This window comes from Pelodiscus sinensis, chromosome 2, assembly GCF_049634645.1.
Source record: "Pelodiscus sinensis isolate JC-2024 chromosome 2, ASM4963464v1, whole genome shotgun sequence".
Lineage (NCBI taxonomy): Eukaryota > Metazoa > Chordata > Testudines > Trionychidae > Pelodiscus > Pelodiscus sinensis.
In genome coordinates, this window is record NC_134712.1 from 115,596,803 (window position 1) to 115,613,548 (window position 16,746).

The 16,746-nt window shown below is 39.2% G+C and overlaps 1 protein-coding gene across 5 annotated transcripts in view; it reads left to right on the forward strand.

The window, feature by feature from the left end:
• The window catches only part of DUSP22 (dual specificity phosphatase 22), a 78,668-nt gene that overhangs the window by 47,970 nt on the left and 13,952 nt on the right, over positions 1–16,746 (forward strand). For 3 of the 5 annotated variants that reach the window (XM_075921338.1, XM_075921339.1, XM_075921340.1), the window contains one exon: positions 9,964–10,013. The exons of the other annotated variants lie outside the window; for them this stretch is intronic. In XM_075921338.1, the coding sequence (XP_075777453.1) occupies positions 9,964–10,013 (50 nt within the window). The remainder of the gene's footprint in view (positions 1–9,963; positions 10,014–16,746) is intronic. 5 annotated transcript variants of the gene reach the window in all.

Below are 16,746 nucleotides of genomic sequence, written 5' to 3' on the forward strand. Positions count from 1 at the left end.
TGGGTTGATATGTTAGCTTTTCTGGTGCTACTGTCATCATTTAAATAAACTGTAGCTTTAAGACTAAAAAGTTTCAAGGGACTCTCCTAGAGAATTAGATTCCCGATTTGATCTTCCATGCAGTCACTGAGAAATTGAAGGCTTTGGGGGTGAAGGCTGGGGAGGAATATTTTGAGGGCCACCGAAACAATCCTTCAAGGTCCCTGAGTTTGCAGAAGTAGTTAACACATGACTCTTATTTTTCAGTTCTGCTAGCATCAGTGGTACTAGTTCATCAAGATAGTCTGAAGTAGCAAGAGGCTGACAGCACATTAATTTGGATTCTATGATTAAAATAAAATTCTCCAACAAAGTGCGTGCCAAATTTTTTCAGGCTTACAGTTAAGAGTTGGTTTAGAATAAAGTTTACATACTTTTTGAAGTTAGTCTTTAAAAATGGAAATTCAGCCCAATTAAAGGTAATAGAAAGGAACATAAAGTATGGTAGTTAAAATACAAGGAGGGAATCGGAGCAATACATGAATTGCTGAGTATATAGACAAAGCTACACCTAGAGTATTTTCTTGTTTTAATGCCAGAATCAGTAAGTTTGAGAAAATGAGGGGAAGAAAAAGGACAAGGGCATTGCAGAGAAGCTAAATTACTACTTTGCATCTGTTTTTACCTGAGATGGTGTTGCAGGCATCCCTGTTCTTTTCAGGCACTGTTGGGGACTGAGAAGTCAAGAGAGGATGTGCTGGAACAAGCCGATATACAAGTCCCTGGGACTGGACGGAAGATCTGGGGGGATGAGGGGCAGGGGGGTTCTAAAGAAATGTAACAAAGTGGTTATCTGCTAACAAGAGCCATCTGATCTCTCTAAAACAGCTTCTATCCTGGAAGAGAGAATATCAGGTTGACCCTTCTTAGAGACCTTTAATCATAATATGTTCCTATTGGCCTACACTTAGGTTTGCTGTTTGTGGACATTTCTTAAATTTCTGAGCCTGGCCAAATATTTAGCATAAATGGACTGTACACTTACAAAAGCTGTATGGAAAAATGGAAATATCTTAGGTTCCAGAGGATCAGAGGAATGCATGCAGCAGATAAGCTCCTTCAATCAACACAGTGTATTCCTGCACCTTCCTAGCAAATCAGTTCTTGGTACCCCAGAATATTATTGGGAAATGCTCAGCATAGGGTTTGCACTGAAATATTACATGGTGATAGCCCCGCCATGTTTCAGTTTTCTAATGCCACATGTTCCCTGTATTGAAAGCTTCCACAACTACCTTTACTTGAGTGTTGAAATGGCCTCTTCCCCTTCTTTCCCCTTGATACACTGTAAGATTTCCAAAATTCTTGGGGGGAAACCCTGGGTTAAGATGAAAGAAGCAATTTCCATCTCTCTAACTGGTAGAACTACAGGTGCAGAAGATAACTAAGCATCAGCACTCTCTCTTTAGCTCTGCAATCTCAAGGGAATATCCACAGTCAGAAACCAGCCCGCAAGTCTTTGGTTGGGACTAGAAGTGTATCATTGCTGTGACGCATAATGGCTAAATAGGGAAATGTTAGGAAATTAATCAATCATGCGTTTTTTGAGATCAGCCTAAATCTGGACTGATGCTGTTCATTATGTGTTAACTTTCAGACCTTTTAAATAATACAGCTTCTGTATGGCAGAGTATAGAGCAGCTCTTGAGATGCAAGAAGGCATTTGTAAATAAAAATGCTGTCTTAAGGAACTGATGAGAGGAAATGCGTCCTCTAGTCACAATTTGGTAGTATACACTGTACACTGCCTCTGCAAACTTTTTGTATATAGGCCAAAGTCTTAGGGGGACTTGTAAAGAGTGTATTCTGCTGGCAAGCTAGCATAAAACAAAATGCAATTTCCAAGTCATTAGCATGCTACCACGGTGAAAATTAGTTCTTCCAGTTGTTAAATCAGCAATTAAAGTCAGATTGAAACTGTTCTGTTTGAGTCCCTTCCAATGGGCTCCTGTGTCAACCAGCATCACAAATTGTCATTCTTCAACAGTTTGATCACAATCAAAAGGAAGCTCAGAAATGCCCATTTTAAACAAAAAATGTACATTTCATATACATTGCACAGCTTATTCATGGCGAGAAGAGTTTCCCCATGAGAGGTTTCAAAAGACTGTGCTGAGCAAAATACAGTAGTCACTATTTTTCTTTCAGTTGTAATGATGCCAAAGACCCCTTTATTTAAAATACAGGTCTGGGTCACTTTGGCTTAGTTCATGTGGAGTTGGGAACTCTGACCTAATGCTAATGTCTCACAAGTAACTAGCAATTGTGGATGTCCCCTATTAGACGCTAAATTCCAGGAAATGCTGAGCCGTCACCCTCTTGATATCGGTTCCCTGTAGTGTCTCAAGTTGGGCATTCAACATTAGTCATCTCTGGTGGAGACTGCTGAGGTGATCTGCTTCTGTCCATTCTTTGGTTTCCCTGGTTACCCCACCAGCCTTCATTGGGTAGAAGAAACATCTTGTAGAAGGGTGTTTCTAGAATATTTCCGCTAATGAGGCACCTCTGCTAGGGATTAGGTTGTAAAAAATATGGGTTAGTATCAACAGCAGTCTTCTGAATGCCACATTCATTGCACCACAATGAGCCTTTCTGCTTCCACCTTGGAGATGTGGAAAGTGTGTTCATTTTCATTTCTAGAAATCTAATTCTTGCCTACCAACGTTCCCAGTTATGGTAGGTGCTGCTCAGATAGGAAAGGCCAGTCTCTGCCCCGAAGAGCTTGCAATATAAACACACATGCTAGGTGACCAGGAATGCAGGATCACAATTAAAAGTAACTTGTGCAGCTCTGTTTGAATAACAATGCTGTCTTTCAAAAATGTGTGGTCTTTTTGGGCTCTTCGTTTAAGACATAACTGTTTCTGGTCTTAATGATTTTTTTAAAAACCACACACACACATTAATATTTCATAAGAATGCCATAAGTATCCCTGTGTTTTGAACATAAAAAAGCTACTGTATTAAAAATATTACAGGGATCTTCCCAGCTTCAGAAGTTCATATTCTCTGTAAGTCAATTTCATTTATATATGATGCTACCAAAAGCAAACATCAAATAACTCTACAATGTGGTCAATTAATGGTTATTGTTGAAACATAAATGTGTTTTCTATGAGTCATTAATAAAATCAACAGCATTTCTAACTGCTCCAGAAAGTAACTGAAAGGACAAACAACGGTTGAATGGTTTTCAGTTAAGTGGTTCTGTAGCTGTACTGGACAAAACTCTTGGTAACCTCTTGCTGGTTTGCCTTGAGGAAACCTTATCTGCTGACTGTTTCCCACTTTAGCTTTTTTGCTGAAATGCCCCTAAGCAAAAATAAGTACTCCCATCCTCATCTGTTGATGTGACAAGTCAAATTAACACATGGCTTTTGACTAACCTGAAAGAACTGCCAGGTGCTAGAGGTTTCCTATTTGCATCTGGGTTCACAAATTTAAGCTGAGAGGTTTTGGTTTAAAAAAAAAAAAGAATTTCTTGGAAGTCGTTGTTGGTATCTTTACATAAATTTAAATACCGAGAAGTTTAATGCCAAAAATGTAACATTTATCTTTAAAAAATAATGATTTTAGAACAGAAATTGTAGTGGTATTTTTGCACAACTCAAGGTTCATTTTTTTCTCTTTGACACCACCCACCGCTGATTGACTGGAAATGGAGATGTTTAAGTTACAAAACTCAGGAGAACTCTCAAAGGGGATAGAGCATTGAAGTTAAACTCTGTCTTAGTTGATACTTCCCACTATGAGTCTTTGGCTTTTTTTTTTTTTTAATTCTGTTTCTCTTCCCTTCATATGTAGTGTTACTCGATTACTCAAAAGCATTAAAGCAAAATACCTCATTAGAGGTTTTTATACTTCTGAATACACCATACAGTGCTATTTATTTATAGCTTAATTTAATCAAGCATCATTTTTGGTGAATTCAGAATGTCTTTGATTATAATACGCTATCCTGCGCTTGTAACCTAAAAAAATAACGGACACATATGCTTTGTCATGCTTCTCTTAACTTATTCTTGGTACTGTGTTTGTCAAGATGAAATTGGCAATGTGCTGTTTCCATTTTCACATATAGATTTACTATCTCAACTGCACTGGATATGGTTATATCATTTTGCTATTGCAAAGTTTTGTCCTGTATAGGAAAATTCAAATACTAATTATTTAAGTTTGTTTGATAAAATTAAGCTAGGAATGTACCATACACTTACTTTTTTTCTTTTTGAACTAGCCACATATAAAATTAATTAAAAAAAATAAATTGTGTCACATCTTAGTAAGTAATGACACCTAAAATAATTAGAATTTGTAACATATTTGCTCTTAAGTTGATAGCTTTTTTTTAAGCTCTCAGTGTAACTTATAAAATATATATTTAAATTCTGTTTCTCATTTTTTAAAACTTGGGAGATACAGTGTAATGGATTTGCCTTTATTTTATTATAGACTGTGAAATGGTGCAAGCATAGTATTGTTTCACAAATAACAGTGAATTTTAGAAATTTTCTTAACTCTCGCTTGTTTCAGCTTTGACAGTCTTGAAATCAGAATACTTGTTCTGGTTTTGTTAGCTCTCACTGTATCGGTTTAACTGTAGCCTTTAGTTTCAGGGCCTAAGAGAGACAAAATTCTAGTTTTGGTGGTTACTCTGTCTGCTGAAATAGAAAACTGAAAAGAAAATGATCTTTTTAGTATATTGGGTTTCCAATCTATCACGTATCTTTAACTGCACTGGGAGAAACATGTGTGACCTCAATTGCTTCTTGCATCATTAACTAATATCAATAAACTTAATAAAAAAACTTTAAAAAATGTATGTAGGTGTATTGGTGTGGATAGGGTGGTAAGAATACAGAAACAACATTTGGAGAAAAGATAATACTGAATTAAGAAGTGGCCATGAAAAAGGTACTGTGATATAGCTAATTATTCAGGATGTGTGTGTGTGTGTGTATAGATGTCGGAAGTTTGAATGAACACTTGAACTTCAGTGGTGAACTGCTGAAGGTTTGTTTTTCTCAGCTGAGAATTTGGTTTGCTTTACAGCAACAGATGTGTATGTCGTTTTTCATAACTTAAAGAAAATGTTTAATTTTAGTTAGATGAAAACGCTGTTTTGATTTAATCCAGTAATGGTTTGTTTGGAGGGAGAATGAAAGAAAATATTGGCATGCAAGATATCATTTGAAGGAATATTTTTAGCATGAATGTACCAACTGCAGCATTAAGTAATTAATTCCTTTGTTATATTTATTATAATTGCTTTTTCATCCACTCCATGTAGTAAAATTTTGTTTTGGACTTAAACAAATCATTCCTTTTTTGAGAAGCTCAAATATTCTGTGAACTTGATGATAACTTTAATGAATGGAACTGGACTGCTGGAACCTATATCAACTTTTTTTTTGCAGAAAAAGCCATCCATCATTCTACCCAAATTTCCTTCTAAAAGAAATACTGAAAATTGTACAAATGCAGTTAGTTTATTTTGCCTGCCCCATCTTTGTTAAGGTTATTACTTTATATCCTGTTAAACCCTACTATATGTTTTTTAAAACATTTTCTAGCAGTATTATAGCTTCCTGAATAAATCACTAAGCCTCTAATCTAAGGCACATTGAGACATTGGATGTTTTTTTATTGACTTTGATGATCTTATGATTAGGCTCAGTCTGTTTTGTCATAATAAGCATATACTAAGCAAGGAAACAGACTCTTTGTCTTTGTTGAAGATTCTGACTGCAGTTACTACTAACTACGGAAATTGTGAAGCCTTTAGCGTTTTTGTACACTACTGAACAACCCATGAGCATCTGAAAATCTTAGTCTACAGTATTTACTTGTTACGTTGACACAAACTGTTCTGCTTTGGTTAGAGGTCCCTTTGGGACAATTCTTAGATGTTATCTGTATTGTACGTGCACAGGAAGGATAGTAATGTCTCTGGGGCATAACTACACAAGAACACTACGATCTTGGGTAGGTTTTTTTTTATTATGACAGATAGCAGGGTTCAGAAATTAAATAACTTCCTGTTAACAAAACCTTTAAACAAGTGTGTTAAGTCTGTAAAAATATCAAAAGTCTAAAAGCATGAAGAAAAGCTAATTCAACTCTAGTTATCAGTAGCAACATCTGAACAACCTCTGTTGGATAATGTTTCATTTACAATGCCCAATGCCAACCAGTATAATCCCTCTATTTTATTCATGCAATTAAAATGAATGCTTTTGATTCAAAGAGTGTTAAGCCATCTAGGATCAAAATCTGGTTATGGGGAGGGATTTTCAAAAGTTGGTCGGTACTGTCCCAATTGTGTTCCAGTAGAAGTCACTGGGAGATTGACTGTTGATTTCAGTGGGCAGAGGACAGTCAACACTGAGCTGTTTTGAGATCCCATCTGTTTTCTACTGTATATTTGTCATTTTGGAGGGGAGGATTTCCTGGGAAGTTTAGGGAGAGGAGTTATTACCACCACCTTCTGAAATGTTCCAAGGTGGCACGCATCAGTAAAACTTGGAATTAATTCCCCAACATCTTTAATCCTATGTATGTTGAAGGGCCCTGCTATCCTGACTAAACTTTTGATCCTGAGAGGTGACTGACTGCAACTCTCATAGACTTTTCTGGAAGTTGTACCTGCAGATCAGGCCTGTGAAGAACTAGTCAGCACAATATGTGGTCCCTTTACAGGCGACGTTCATGCTTACGTGTGGTTCTGTGGTAGCTGTGAATTTATGTCACTGTTGGCATCCCTCAGAATGGGAGCCAGCCAGCTGTGACGGAAAAGAACACGGTGTGCTGTAAAACTGACAGTACTTCTTCTTTTAAAGAGAACATTTTCTGAAAGCCCCTTTTAGTTTAGCAACTGGGCGCATTCAGCATGTGTGCTGACTGCTGAAATCAGTGGGGCTACTTAAAATGAGTATGGGATGAGGTATTGGAACCTTTCAGTGCATGGTACCATGCTGGTCTTAATATATTTCCTTCTCTCTCCCCGCCCCCCACCTTCTTTTTATTCCTGCACGCTGCCTTGCTGAAGGATAGCTAATGAGCACTAGGGCTGTAAAAATGCGCTTTAAAATGTAACCGCCCAAAATCATAGCCGTTACCCACGCGGTGGGCTCTGCAGGCTAAAGATTATTTAAATAAGCTTCCTTTGAGCATTTTTAAGATCCCATCCATCATTTACTACTTTGGCTACTATTTGTACATTTGTCATTTTGGAGGGGAGGATTTCCTCGGAACCATAGGGAGTGAAGTTGTTACCACCACCTTCCAAAACGCTCCAAGATGGTGGTAATCTCTTTATACTGCAGAGCCTTCAGCGAAGCTGCCGCAATGACTAGAGCTCAATCCATGGTATAGAGAATCCTGTTGTTTTATACCCAGATTGTTCTACCACTAGTTGAGTGGACCTACACTAGCTGCATTGACTCTGTCAGGTTTATTATCCTTACATCCATGCTAGGGCTACTTAGTCCTGATTCAAGTAAGGGTAGCTACTACGTTCAATTGTTTTCATTTTCTGATATATCAGATATGTCAGTTATCTGGCAGGCTTCCATGGTTCACCAGCGGAATCTCTTCTCTTCTCCCAGCTGTGTTTTGTCATGCCCACAGCCTTCCCAACATTACTCTTTCCAAATGTCACCAGCTCCCCTTTGTAGGAGCTCTGCTTAAAATTGGGCACACTCTCACTTGTGATTACTCACTGTAACCCTCCCCTCTTTCAAATATTCCCCTCTCCCAAGCCATGATCTCCCTCCGCTATGCTATCCACACTTACAGTAATTCCCACACTCTGTCTGTGCCACTTAGGCCAGGTCTACAATAGATCAAGAAGGTTGGGTTAAAGTACGAAACTCCAGCTTGGTAAAATACATAGCTGGAGTCGATTTATCTTAAGCCGAGCTTGGCACCATCTTCACAGTGGCAGGCTGGCTAACGGGAGCAAACACTTCTATTGGCTTCCCTGACTCCTCACGACTGCAAGGGAACACCTGCACCAACCGGAGCCACCCTAAGCATTTGATTTAGCAGGTCTTAATTCAACCTAGGCAAGTGGAGACGTTGCCTTAGTCAGTGAACCATTGACAGATCACTAGCTATACTCTGTAACACTTCCAGTGGAAATTAGCTAGCAATCCACAGATGGATCATAGGGGCCAGGAAGAAGTGGGGAATCAGTAATGATGTGACAGCGAAGGATGCATTAGCTTGCTCCGATATACCATCTCTGGTTCTTCAGACATGGTAGTTGAAGTATTGTTTGTTGATTCAGTTGTGGAATATTCAGAGGTCAGGCTGGAGATGATGGCCTGGGGAGAAGTGGTCATGGTGAACTCTGAGAACCATCTGTAGATACCACAAAAGAAGGAAGCTACTAATATTTAAAATTACACCATATCTGTATGGAGTATTAACTTCTATGGTCATAGCTCTTTTTATTTGTTACTTATCTCTTACTTTATCACTTTATTGCCCAAGCTCGTTTTTTTAAACTTGTTCACGTGGACCTTCGTAAAAACATTGCCTAGTTGACTTTTCAGATCAGAGTTTTTCTAAGAATATATATTGTAGTCCCTTACTTGAGTACATAATTCATTATGATAATAGATGACTAATAAAGTGAGGACGACTTATTGGTAGATAAGTTTGAGTCTTAAAGTCACCACTTTCAAAAAATAACTGATTTCTTTTCCAAAATTCCCTCCCTTTTTGTTTAGTGTGTTGCTAAATAAGTAAGGGAGGAACAACTGAATGTGGCATTCTGCAAGATTTAAAAAAATAGGGTGTGGTTTTTTTACAAATTTCGTTTTCAGCATTCATTTTGACAAAGTGAGAACTGTATAAGATGTCACTTGTTTCCAATGAAACATAACAAGAATAACACTTTTAAGACGATGAATATAACGAAAGTTTTACCCCTTTCTAATAAAGATGTTGCTGTTTAAAGAATACACTAAAAGGTCTTTGGCGTTAACATGACTAAGCTGTCTGTTCCTCAGTGACCAAACACATGTGAAAACAACTTTTAAAGTCTGTAAGCACTGTTGTGGCAGTCGCGTTGGTCCCAGAATATTAGGAAGATCAGGATGGGTGGGTACATCACATACGAATGGTCAGACTGGGTCAAACCAATCATCCATCTAGTTCAGTGTCGTGTCTTCTGACCGAGATCAATGTCAGATGCTTCAGGGAGTGAACAGAACAGTCACTTATTGAGTGATCCATCCCCTGTCCTCCAATCCCAGTATATTGTCGTGAGAGGCTTAGGAACTCCCAAGCATGGTATTGCATTCCTGACCCGTTGGCTAATAGCTGTTGATAGCTCTTTCCTCTGTGAACTTAACTAATTCTTTTTTGAACCTAGTTATACTTTTTGTCTTCAGAACATCTCCTGGCAATGAGTTCCACAGGTTGACTGTGCATAATGTGAAGAAGTACTGTCTTGTGGTTTGTTTTAAACCTGCAGCCTACTAATTTTACTGGGTGACACATGATTCTGGTGTTATGTGAAGGGGTAAAGAATACTCCCTTATTTACTTTTTTCCCCACCAGATGATTTTATAGACCTCTGTCATATTTCCTCTTAATCATCTCCTTTCCAAGTCGTCTTCAGCTCTGTGGATATGAAGAAGATTATGAATCTATATGAAAAGAGATTAAAGAAAAAGAGCTCTGGATAGCTTGAAAACTTGTCTCTCACCAACAAAAGTTGGTCTAATAAAAGATACTACTTCATCCAATTTGTCTTTTTAAATCTGGGCAGAGGAGGCAAAATCTGCAATTATTTACAATACAGTTTTCATAATCAATGGACCCGCGCAAATACTAGAGCAAAATTTACCCACTGACACCATCATGTTTCTGTTTTAATATTGTGTTCTCATTTCTGTTGACTACTTTATACAGGGAGTGAAGTATCTGTGCATTCCTGCTGCTGATTCGCCCTCTCAGGATTTGTAAGTTTTTGTAGTTGTTATTTTTTAAATTCTGTACTAATGCTTGGTTTGAAATAAATGAAAAGACCTCCTTTTGATCTCACACCAGTTTTACACCTTTGTTAGGTTTAAATTTGTTCCTTAGGTGTAATAATTGAATTAATATTGAGGTAACAGAAGAACAAGTCATTTAAAAAATGCTTCCCTACTTGGCATATCTGGTTTGCTACCAAGAATATCCAGAATTGTTACAATTAATACGCAATTTTTGGAAGGGGTATTAAATCTTGTGCTTCAGGGCTGGTCTGTGCTACAAAGTTAGGTCAGTTTAACTACATTCCTCCAGGGCTATGAAAAATTTAACACCTTGTGTGATGTAACTAAACCAGCCTAAGATCTCGTATATACCATGCTTAGTTGATGGGAAAAAGTGTTCTGTAGACCTCGCAACCATCTTTCACAAGGTTGGCTTTACTACAATGGAAAAACAACACCACAGCAGTGCAGCTGTGTTGCTAGAGCAATTCTGGTAGGGTCAGTCTCTACATTTTAGAGACAGGGAAGAGACCTATGTAGGGTGCGGATGGTGGCACATCTTCCTACTCTAGGGTTCTTACACCTTCCTTCAAATCATGTAGTGCCAGAGACAGGGTACTGGACTAGGCTTGGTCCGATATCACCGTACCTATGGTCTTAATGCTTGAAACAGGATGTATCTACATGAAGCTGCTGTGTCCCATTTTTAAGCGTTTTTAAATTTAATTTTTTTAATATCCATATTACTGTCCAGAAGGTTAGTTGAGCTGACCCTGAATTTAACATTCTATCTTTGAACTGATTGTATGTAGGAAATCATGATTTTGAAGTAATCAAAACATATTTCATAAGAATACTTGGATGGCGTAGCGACCAAATCTTTCTTTTAGTGCTCACTGTTTATGTTGAAGAGAGGTGAGGGGGTTTCAGCCACTTCCTGCTAACTAGTTATGTAGAGAAACAGAAGTAGTTGAAAGGGCCTGGTACCTACGGAAGGAAGTTCAGCACTGCTCTTTCTCAGATCACAGCAATATTCTGGCGGATGCTTTCAGTGGATATTTTTAGAGTATTTTGTTTCTTATACTTTGGAGGGATTCCAACATGACACTGGCTGGTTTTTTTTTATTTCTCATTTTACTCTTTTCAATAACATGTTTCTACACTTACAAAAATCCATTTTAACACAACTTTGTGTAATAAGAACATAGGCCATGAGCCTGTGTTTCCCCCTCAAAGGTGCAGAGCACCCTCATATGCAATTGTGGTCAATGAGAGCTGCATGCTTTCAGTGCCCCTAAAAATCCAGACTCTGAGTGTATTACTCCCTTAAAAATAATATTTAGTAGCCCATTTGCTATTAAGTAGGAGTCAAGCTTAAGGAACAGAATAGAATTTTCAGAACTAAGATAGTGGATATGAACACAATTTTGTGCATTGTTTTGTGGGAGGGTAGGAATGTGAACAGTTTCTCGCTTTTGTAGTCCTATAATTGTGGAGATTCTTTCCTTTTAAGAAGGAAGAAACTTAAGAAATTACAGAGGCCATATTCACATTTGTTGGGTCATCATTAACGTTTTGTCAGTATTTGGCGATCTACAGGATAGTTGTGAAAATGTTTGTAAATCTGCCTTCTGTGTTAGTAGAAATCTGGATCAGTTTGTGAACAGAAAAAGGACAGAATTAGCAGCTAATGTTAATTACACATACAAAGCAACCAGCCGTTGTCATTGCATATCAAGGAAACACATTGAAAAGCAACCTGTAGCATTCAAAAGCAATTAGCTTTCTGGCACTGCTCCAAGACTCTTAAAGCATTTATAAGAAGATAAGATATTTGCATGAGTATTGTGTCTGTGATGCTGCAAGAATCTAAGGTTCTTGCATGGGTATCAGATTGCTGCAAACAAATTTTGTTACTTCTGCTGTTGATACATTTGGTTACTTAAAACTTGATGAGTAACTGACTTTTCTTTTTTCTTTATATGATGGAAAAGGTCAGGTATAACCCATGCACAGTGTGTAGAAATACTGAGGTTACTTGCTTTTAATGTAAAAACTTCAAGAGGTCAAAGGAAGCTTGTTATATTCAGGTCATAAGAATGTAATATGATCTTCTCAAACTCTGGTTTTAAAGGATGTGGTTTGAGGGGATTCTGAGGGAAAAGGGCATCTGTCCATTTGTGACATTTTTGTGTCTTATCTTCTCAAAGAGTGAGGTTGGCAGCTGCACAGGAAAAGAATAGCATCACATAAAGTGCTTTTACCCTAGTGCAGGGGTTCTCAACTTGTGATACTGCGACCCCCCCTCTCAGTTGCTTGCGACCCCCCCCTCCATTGTTGCAACCACCCTCTCAATTGTTCACGACCCCCCTCTAAGTTGATCGCGACCCCCCCCAGGGGGTTGGGAGCCACAGTTTGAGAAACAGCTGCCCTAGTGGTTGCTGCCAAGTGAAATTGACTAGGATCATATAACAGGCCTATCTGCATTCAGGTACATTTCTTCTGAAGTGGTGGTTCTGCTTTTCTGCAGCTGCTGGTATTTGTCAAAGGGCCAGCTTGATACATGGTCAGAGTGGATATTGGGTTTGGATTTGCTAACTTAAGTTCACATTAGCTATGTTTTCCTCGGATAACTTTCTTTTTCAACATGTGTAATTAGGGCCCTGTCAAATTCATGGCTATGAAAAATGTATCATTTACCATGAAATCTGGTTTCCTTCTGTGAAATCTGGTTGGCTGTGTGCTTTTACTTTATACTATACAGATTTCACAGGGGAAACCAGAATTTCTCTAATTGGGGGTCATGACCCAAAAGAGACTTGCAGAGAGATCGCAAGGTTATTTTACGGGGGTTGTATTTCCACCCTTACTTGGGTGCTGCCTCCAGAGATAGAAGGCCAGAAAGGAGTAGTTGTTGGCCAAGTACCCAGTGCTGAAGGCAGTGCCCCATCAGCAGCAGAAGTAAAGGGTCATACTATGCCACCATTAATTCTGCACTGCTGCTAGCAACACCTCTGCTTTCAGAACAGGACTCTCAATCTGCAGCTACTGCATTCCAGCTCTGAAGGCAGTGTTGCCACTATCGGCAGCAGAACTAAGAGTAGCAGTACTTGCAGCCCCCTAACAATAACCAGCCCCCAAGCTCCCTTTTGGATCAGGATCCCTACAATTACAGCACCATGAAATTGCAGATTTAAATAGCTGAAATCATGACATTTACAACTTTTAAAATCTTATTACCATGAAATTGATAAAAAATGGAACATGGCTTTGGTAGGGCCTTATGTATAATATACGGGCACTTGCAGTAAGCATATTAAGGGCTCTTTCGTTTCTGCAAGAAATCAATTTCCAATAAAATCTAACAATGAAAACGAAGAGACACACATTCTTTGAAACTGGGTGAAGATTTGGTTCTATTAGCATTTTCTGTTGCTGCTTAGACTGTGAATTAAGCAGCCATTCTTGAGAACTAGGTTACTTCCTTGGAGTTTAATGTGAGGTTGGCCTCAGTGGTGTGAATTTGGTTTCAAGCCATTTAATTTCTGCTGGTCATTGATTTCCCTGACAATGCCCTCTCCTAAGGAACTTGTTTTTCCAAAAGCGTTTCCGTAGAAATTTAAATATACCCTTCCCCACTCCCTCTTGTTTTTTGTATATGTGGTACTAGAAAATTAATACTCAACTATGCTAGTCTATTTAGGGTGACCATATTTCCCAAAGGGAAGATTGGACACCATGCCAAGTTGGCCTGAGCACTTAGCCTCCCCTATGCCCTTGTACGGGACTGTGATTGGTCACTCAAACCATGCCAGTCCTAGCTCGAGGCTATTGCTAGTCACTTGTACCGTGCCTACCTCCGAGTGTGCTAGAACCCTTCCCTCGGCGCTGGGTAGTCATTACATCTGCTTATGTTCTTCCATTCTAGCCACACCACACTTTTTTAACAAAAATGGGCATTTGTCCTGTTTGCTTTTGGCAGCTGATCAGGGCTTAAAAAAGGAAATGTCCTGGCCAAAACTATGGTTACAACAAGCCTATTGGCTCTCATGCTTGTCTTTTGAGCCTTCCTTCTTACTTATATTTAATATTACAACCATCCTGTCTAACAGTGCCACACCAGCAAAATGCCAAAGAATCATACAGAAGTTCTAGATAGTTCTTAGTCTGACACAGGTTTGATTGTTGAAGAGACTATACCACTAAATTGCTGTTCCTTCTGACACTTTTTTTTTAATCTAAAGCATTTCTGAAAGTTCAACAAAATACTGAAATTTAGACCTGAAATGGAAAATCCCCCATCTCATTTGTATCTGGTTATCCTCTTTATCATTGAATAAGTGTGGTCAATTATCAAACCATGATTGTAGAGGCTGTTGACTGCTTAACTTTGTGTGGGATGTGCCCCATGATATCTTAAATAAGCTGCAATTCACAATAGTTAAGTTGGCAAGAGAAGTGTTAGAGTTGGATGTTGTACAATAAATTGTCTTTACCTTGAGTAGATTGTTAATCTGCACAGTTTTGACACTTTTATGTAGCAAATATTGATTTCCTGTTTCGTTGTTAACCTAAAACAGTCTGCTCTTCTAGGGACTCTATCTCTTGCAATCATTTAAACTTTAAATAGAAGTTTGTACCCTATGATAAGCTTCAGTACATAAAGTGTACATAAACCAGCATGGTGTTGAGTTGACAGAGTGCATGAAACAGTAAGTCTGATGAGTGAACTGCCCCATTGATCACAGTCAGGGCTTCGTGATTCCACAAAATGCCAAATGATTTCCGCAAGTGTAGCTGCATTAGGATTTCCCGCCTAAGTTTTATGAAACTTGAACAAGACAATCAAAGGCGAATACTATCACATGTCTAAATCTGATGCTGTAACAAGTGAACTGTCTGATACATAGTGACTCATCATACTGTGTGTCATATCTGGAAAATGATTAATAAAGTTGGACCAAAAGTTCACTGTTAGCCACACCTAATACCTTCTCCCTCTCTCTTCCCCCGCCATGCCTGAGGAAAAAGACATCACATTTTGATAATTTTTTTTGCAGCCCAAAGCATGTTCTATAAGAAAGTGGGCAAAACTTATGCTAGGTCATTGTAGAAGATGTATTGATATTTGGAGCTGTTGAGGTGGAAATACACCTCAACCAATTAGAGGGATAAGGTGGACGAAATAATATTTTTTATTGGACCAACTTCCCACCTTGTTTGTGTCTCTGTCCTGTAAGGGTGTGTCTAGACTACAGGGTTTTTTCAAAAAATGTGGCCTTTTTTCGAAAAAACTTCCCCTGTGTCTAGATTGCTGCCAAGTTCTTTTGAAATTAAATCGAAAGAACACGGTGGTTTTTTTGACCGTGGTAAATGTCATTTTATGAGGAAGAACAGCTTTTTTCGAAAGTGCTCTTTTGAAAAAAGGTGTTCTTGAATGCAAACAGGGCTTTTTCGAAAGACAGCATACAGACTGCCTGGGTGCTCTCTTTCGAAAAAGTGGCTCGCTTTTTCAAAAGAAGTGGTTGCAGTCTAGACGCTCTCTTTTGAAAGAGGCTTTTTGAAAGATTCTTTCAAAATAGGCTTTTTCGAAAGAGGCTTGTAGTCTAGAGGTACCCTAACTGACAACAACTATGCTGCATACATCAGCCCGTGTTGTTTCTCCAGAAATCTAGGGAGCAGGAGAAAGGATCAGTACTCTCTCTGGGATGTTCCTCACTATGGTGTCTGGGCATGTGCGAAGGCGGAAGGCATGTGTGATGACCGCAGCACTGCATAGGTCTCCCTTTCGAGGGAAGCTGGCGCTGCCATGCCAGTGCGATTTGTATACTAGGTCATTGCTGGCCCTCTGGGGAAGAAACATCCACTTCTTCACCAGCTGCCTGATAGCACTGTCTGCTTTGTTGAGGGGTACCTTCTCCATTACAGATCCCTCTCAGGATGAATGAAATAGTGGGGATCAGGACGATCACTGATCTCATTTCAAGGTGCTAGCAGGGAGCAGTTGATGCTGGCCACATCTCACAGGATCTCCACAATGGTGTCTGCAGGATGTGGAAACCCATGAACATGCCAGGATGCCTATTTGCCTGCCTGTCCTTGAAGAAAACCATGGATTCACCCTGGATCTGGAACCATATCACTTGGGCTGAGTCTCTGATGCTGCCATCTATATGCAGGGATATGTACTTCCTAGCATCAAAATGGAGGTCCATCCAGTTGGAATCCTGGCTGGTGACATTTGAGCATTTTTAGAGGCTCTCTGGGTTGTCCGCAATCAGGACCAGATTGTCTCCGTAGGCTAGACTGTTTGCTTTTGTTGCTGTACAGGTTGGAACTGCCTGGACCAATGGAGAGGGCTCAGATGAGTGACTTAATGACAGTGTTGAAGATGATGAGGCTGATGGGACATATGTCTAACCTTCTCTTACATATCTCCAATGATGGAGATTCCACAATCTCCCTGGGCAATTTATTCCAGTGTTTAACTCCCTAACAGGAAATTTTTCCTAATGTGCAACCTAAACCTCCCTTGCTGCAATTTAAGTCCACTGCTTCTTGTCCTATCCTCAGAGGTTAAAAAAAATAATTTCTCTTCCTCCTCCTTGTAACACCCTTTTAGATACTTGAAAGTTCCTATTATGTCCTTTCTCAGTCTAGACCAGGGAATGGGTGGACAGCTGCAGGGTTAGGATGCCGGTCTGTTGATGCGCCCCCC